Source organism: Mya arenaria, chromosome 3 (genome assembly GCF_026914265.1).
Source record: "Mya arenaria isolate MELC-2E11 chromosome 3, ASM2691426v1".
Lineage (NCBI taxonomy): Eukaryota > Metazoa > Mollusca > Bivalvia > Myida > Myidae > Mya > Mya arenaria.
In genome coordinates, this window is record NC_069124.1 from 4,320,882 (window position 1) to 4,327,712 (window position 6,831).

Here is a 6,831-nt window from a genome sequence, read left to right on the forward strand (position 1 = left end):
ATATTTTCACATCTTGGCACATTATTTCCACGTTTTAACACGAAGGAGACTAGAAAAACATTGCCTTTGCATGATAATATGTTCTTTTGTCACGCCTTGATTTGAAGAACATAGTCTTGTGTGCGTCATGACGTATTATTGGCATGTATTGACGTACTATTGTCACGTTTCGACTAGCAGAAACTTTTTTATTGCACGTACTACTGTCACGTGTTTACTTGAAGAACAATGTCTTTTGCACGGAAAAATGTACCATTGTAACCTCTTGCCCAGAAGAACATAGTCTTTTGCGCGACAATAACTACTATTTTCACGTTTCTTGAAGAACATAGTCTTTTGCACAACAATACGAACTATTGCCTTGTTGGATGCGAGTGAGTATTAACGATACTTGAAACTGTATACATTGTATTATTTTAAACGACAGTAGCATAACGAACACTTTCACCGACACGTTTATCCTCGGACCATTAACAAAATTCCTATTCCAAGGTTTATCTCATTTATTTTTTTAAACTCAAGAAACGTTTTTTAAATGTCAGGGACAGTGATTACACGCAGTCTCAAGTCTGAGTTCAGACATAAATGCAAAACTCCAAATCTTCGATCATTTCATCTTCTTGTAGTTGAGTGTTGATGAAATTTACTGATTTCATTACTATTTTAAATAATCATTTAGATAAACATTATAAAACGAAATGAACAAAGATATGCCGAAATGAATCGAATAAAAAAGATTTTTTTACAATTTTATAAATTCCCATCATCTAACAATCTTTGCCAGCTATGTGCATCATGAAAGGTATGTAAATGGACGAAGACGACGAAGCCGACGAAGACGACGACGAAAACGACGACGGTGAAAGCAAAGAAATCACGCGAACCGTGACAAAACGTTAGGCTATGAAAAGGGAAAACGCATGTGAGTTAACGATTTGGAATACAGTTCTGAAAAAAGATTCCGCAGGACTACATGTGTTCTCTCTGGACCGTATTCAGAAAGCTTCTTAGAGACAACTTATAAGGAAAATGTACATACGTGTTTCGACGTTGACGGTTGAATTTAAAGAAAATTAAAAATGTTTTACACCACAAGTATGAAAAAGAAAGAAAAAGAAATATATTAAATATAAAAGAGTGATAAAAAATATTGGTTTCCGAAAATCGGAAGAGTTCACTAAGAAGCGTTGTGAATTCCACACTGAATGGTACTATTGATTAACATGTACTCTGGTTAGAAGTTTATTTAGATTTGAACATATTGATACAATATAGACTCAAAATATCGTCTGGTTAAAAAATACTACATTTGAACATATTGATGCAATATGGATTCAAAATAGTGATACAATAACGAAGTTTATAAAAGTGTTTAGGAGTATTAAAAAGAAACCCGAATAAAAACGAATATAATAAATTATGTAAACTGCACACATTAAATTATCTTTTATCGCTACAAAAGGATTGAAACAAATTCCACAATTTGCACAACAGCACATTTATGACCTTGATAGAAACATTTCTTTGAACTTCAAAATTTATTGAAATGCCATTTTATCAGTTTAAATTATTTTTTGTTAATTTTTAAACAATATCGAAGGACTGAATGGCCATATTTTAGTGATCAAGCTATGTGACGAACACCTGTGGCCATCTCCCGCAATCTTCCAGATGTACCTCGTACATATGCTGTAAGATATACGAAAATGTGATAAGGCCGCCGGCAATTTACTCAGTTATCATTACTCCGCAGTATAAAGTAGGCCCAGTCGATAACGTCAACAATGTACAGAAATGAGGTGTCTTAATAACACCTGCAGGAAACTTCCTATACGATTCAAATTTAAAGGAAAACAGCTTGATATCGCAATATGTTCAATTTAATATGTCCCTTGACGGTTGACAAAACGTTTTCAATATGGGCGCCGCCGTGATGGATTATTTTTAAAGAATCGTATAATTTCCGAGGTCATATCTGCACGGCAGTGTATAGGTCACGCGAAACAACACTGATTTCTAGTGCTTCACGATCCCCAACACTATTATTGGAGAAATGTGTACGAAACATATAATAACGTTAGAAAAAGTAATGTTTCTGATAAGAAAAATAAAATTAGTTGAACGTAACCACTGTGTATTCGCCATTAGAATAAATGGTCACATCAGGTGTATGAATACAAACAATACATTAAAAACAAAAAAAGTAGATCATGTAGATCCAGCATTTTCAACCTGTTTTTGAATTTACAAACAACTCAGCTTCAAACCCTATAATAAAGATGGCAAGTACCCAACGGCCCGAGATGGTAAAATCAAGCTTTGATTCACTGAAAAAATGCATGTAACACTGAGTAGTTATTTTCGATTTGGTGGAAATCGCCCTGGTTGTACAATGTTCATACAATTGTGAGGTTAAAGTCAGAAGCCAAGAAGGTAAACACACACTTGAAAATGAATTATCTAAAATATATGTAAGTTTAAAAATATGTCATGCATTAACCACAAACAAGTAATAATATTGTTTAATATGATTTAAAAGTCTGCCACAACTTGTCACGTCTGCATGTAAATACCACAAAATTACATCCTGAATTCATTTGCGTATTTTCTGTTTTCGATCGAGTACGGAATGTCATTTTCATTTTCGCCCCCAGACGCTTCGTACCCAAGGTTCTCTTTAAAGGTGTCTCCCCTGTCTTCCTCAGGACGTGGTCCCCAGCCCGGGCGGGGCTTGATCGCTTCCTGTTAGTTGCAAAACTTAACATTAAGTATGTTATAGTCCTGCTCGAATGCGACATGTAAATCTGGTATTTTGCCATAATCCGCGAATCTTTAGAAACACATATACAACCTACATATATTTACTCTGGCTGTGAACACCTAAACCACGTACATGTAACATATATTTTTAATGGAACGTCTTCTATGATTTCCATTGTAAATAATGAAGGAAAGAAACTCACAGGTCCAAATTTTACGAGGGCGAAGATGGCGCCAATGATGACACAGAGGAGCGGAAGCATAGCAAGAACCCAGCCGATACCCTCAGCCCATGGCGGGAAGTGGTAGTCTCCGTAGTAGGCGGGCGTATAGTTCACCCCAGACATCACAACGATAAACTGGAATTGATGACATTACAGTTAGTTTACTAGAAGGATCAGAAGCATCGCAAACATCCAACAAATACAGAGATTTGTTGTCCATGTAGTCACCGACAGGTCGTGGAGGCCTGCGCTCATCCATCCCCAACGTTTTCGAAAACGAACTTTTTGTGTCGTAACATGCACTCGAATGCACCAATACTTTTCGATTCAGGGGGAGAGTTCGCTTTTCAAAAGATGTGCCCACTTTTATATCAAACACTTGATCCGCCCATAGAAAGTGGGCGTGTAGTTCACCCCAGACATCACAACGATTAATTGGAACAGATGGTATGACAGTACAGTCAGAAGGTAAAAACACCAATATTTTCGCCCTAAAGTACAAATCGTAGTAGGTCGGTGTGTAATTCACCAACGATAAACTGGAATATATGGCATAAGAGAACAGAAACCAAAGCTCTCGACCTAGGGTGAAAGTCGTTGCAGGTCGTTATGTATTTCACTCGAAACATCACAACCATACGTTGAACTTTGCTCGTCTTTTGGGGTGATCGAATATGACTTTGTGATCCTTGAATGTAAAATACATCCCAATCCTGTGCCATAGGCGTTAACGGTGCCAGTGTTGCACTTACAGTTGCTGTCATTAAACATGCACAATCAAACCGAGACTGTTGTTTTCATACGTTGTCATCCTCAACTGCACAATGTATTTATTCACATTTCATAACCTATAACAGTTCACATTATAGCCGTTAAAGTTAAAAATAAAAAGTTATGTGATTGTTTTATGAACGTTTGTTATGGAAGAGATTTCTCAACTACTTACAATGATCGCTACTGGTGTGATCACCATCCACATGGGCAGGTAGTAGCACCAAAAGATAATGAGCCGTTTGCCAATCATCATCTCAATGTCGCTCATAAACTGCTTGATTCCTGGAATTGAGAACCTATTATATTAACCAACTCGTTTCAGCGTATGGTTTTTAAGTTACGACAGAAGCAATGTTAATGACTTTAAAAAATAAACAAAAATCATGGATCATTTCAAGATACGAGTTAAATATCAGAGTTTAAATCAAAACTGTCGTCTGCTACTGTGTGTACCATAGATGTAACAAATGGCGATCAGTTCACAAAGGGAGAGAATCATGAGGTTGTAGGATCCAGAGTACCAGTCAAACATGGTCAGCACCAGGATACCGCCCTACAATGAAAATACGTTTTGCATTGTATTGAATACCCCGGCATGGTTTGATATTTCCGTGCTTTGATCTACTGTTGTTGTTTTTTTTGGCAAAATAAACACTCGCTTTCAATTGAGAGAAAAAGACATCATCACACTTTACTCCACGTAGACAGCTTTGAAAGCATATCATATACTTGCTTATTGTGAAGAAGATAGCACTAAACACAGAACACTTATGTATTTCAAATATTAAACATTATAATCAAACAAAACTTAAGAAATAAACATTACCTTTGTTGTTAGAGGAATGCCCAACAGGAAGCCAATCATGCAGCAGACAAACACGAACAGGCTCTTGTGTTTACGGAGGACATTTGGATAGATGTCCGTGATGCCGCCGATCACCGTCTCCATCATCACCATCTAGGGAGGATTGCATTAGGGAGTTAGAATAATTCATTAAGTACATACATGTATGTCTCAATACAAGTTGATTAACGTATGTTCTGTTGTGTTCAGAACCTACTTCTAGTTGATTAATGATGAATTTTATCACTATTTGAAATTAAAGAAGTATCTCCATTTAATCTTGTAAAACGAACGGAATAGGACGATTCGTTCATGTTTAATAAAAAATGTGTTGTTTTTCTTTCTGAATCTAAGTCTAGACTTAGTCTAGGACTTGAGACTGTAAGTAATCTTTGGCACAGAGCGTACAGGTTCAATTAACACATACAAATATGTTTTGACACATATTTCATTCGTTGTACAGTATTGCAATTTTACACGCGAAAAGTTGCATATATTTACAAGTGTAGATTCTAGGGATGGAAACCGGATACCAAATCGGTATCCGGATATTCGTATCAAGTATTCGAATACTATCCGGATACTCGTATCAAATTGTTTTCATAATAAGTAAATTTCCTATTATATGTCACCCACCTTCTGTTATTTGACATAATTGTCCACTTAATTTATAATTCGTCATATGGCAATTTCACTTTTTCATTCATTCTTTCTAAGTCTTAATAATAATGTCATAATCAAAGCTAAACAACTCATTTTACGTCATAAAACTCATGATGAATACCACATAAACACCTCGCGAATTTGATAGTCACTTCGGCCGAGGTGGTTGCTTGGTTACTGCCACGTGCTTTCGAGTTTGTTATTTATCAGCAGGTTTCATGTTAAATGACGCTTTGATTATTTGATAGTCGATTGTAATTTTATTTCATTACATTGTTTGATTAATGCAATACCTACAATTTCTGCGGTGTTTTGTAATGAAGGATATAATTGCGGAAAAGATAAGAAGACAAAAAGACGATCTGATTTTTCTTTATTTACATGCGTGTATTTTTTTTGAAAAGTGAAAAGATAAACAAATTTGTTTTTGTATTTATTGTTCAGATAGCAATAATTTCTTCATGCATATTCATCAAATATGCGATTGGTCATTAATAGCTTTGATTGCACGACCCTTATCTTGTGATTGGACGATCAATTCCTACGGATTAATGATCAATCCGTTTAATATCAACTAGTGCCAATTAGTGTCAATTAAGCACATCTAAGATCATAAAACAACACTTGTCATTGTAAACAAGGTCATAGAACTTCACAGGGTGCTGCACAAGGACACAATATCACGCCTTGTGCAAACACCCAATTAGTAGACGATTTGTGACACAAACCCCCTTCGCGACAGACACTGTTGATCACCTGAAATATTTCATCTGAAAAGTTTTATAACAATTGCTATGTCTCTGTTAAGCTATTTCATTGAAATTTTAATTCTTAACGAATATTCGAATACCCATTTTGTTATCCGAATACTTGCGTGATATCGGGATATTCGCTTCCATCCCTAGTAGATCCGTAAACATTCAACAATTGTATTTACAGTAACCGCTGTGGCTGTTGATATCATGGGTTTGATTTAGCTTAATGTATAAAAGCTAGGACAGCGAGCTTCTAAAATAGGATTTAATTCAAAAGGAAAAACCAAACTGGTAAGTTTGGCGTTCGCACAATTCCATCGCAGTCTTACTTCTAATTTCAAGGGCAGTACTGTCAGGTGTGTCCATGCTTCCCAGTTCATTGTTTTGAGTGATAAACGTCCTCGATTCGGTGAGTATTACCACTGTTTTCTATATGTTTCAACGATAATGTTTAGAAACGACCTTGTGCACCAAATGAAGAGCAATTGCTCGTTTACGAAGACGCTTGTTTTAGATCAAAATAATGTCTATATTAGAATATCTCGTGAAAACAATGCACGTTCTTACTAGGCGTCCGACTCACTCAATGCATTTTTTTGCTACAGAACAACTATATAATACCGTTCTCTTGCGTACAAACCCCACCCGATGCTTTGTTTTGGTCAATAACAGTCTTGCTATTGTTTTCCGAATGCAGACAGCCAATTTTGGCGTCTTCGTAAAAGAGCAATTGCTCTTCATTCGGTGCACAAGGTCGTTTCTAAACATTCTCGTTAAAACATATAGAAAACAGTGGTAATACTCACCGAAT

At 36.1% G+C, this 6,831-nt stretch overlaps 1 protein-coding gene across 2 annotated transcripts in view; it reads right to left on the reverse strand.

Annotated features, from left to right (window-relative positions):
* Nucleotides 1–1,229: 1,229 nt before the first annotated feature.
* The window catches only part of LOC128228493 (sodium- and chloride-dependent glycine transporter 1-like), a 28,031-nt gene continuing 22,429 nt past the window's right edge, over nucleotides 1,230–6,831 (reverse strand). For both annotated transcript variants that reach the window (XM_052939831.1, XM_052939832.1), the window contains exons 10-14: nucleotides 4,585–4,716; nucleotides 4,212–4,311; nucleotides 3,931–4,040; nucleotides 2,964–3,119; nucleotides 1,230–2,742 (exon numbers count right to left, since the gene is read on the reverse strand). In XM_052939831.1, the coding sequence (XP_052795791.1) occupies nucleotides 2,581–2,742; nucleotides 2,964–3,119; nucleotides 3,931–4,040; nucleotides 4,212–4,311; nucleotides 4,585–4,716 (660 nt within the window). In that variant the 3' untranslated portion in view covers nucleotides 1,230–2,580. The remainder of the gene's footprint in view (nucleotides 2,743–2,963; nucleotides 3,120–3,930; nucleotides 4,041–4,211; nucleotides 4,312–4,584; nucleotides 4,717–6,831) is intronic.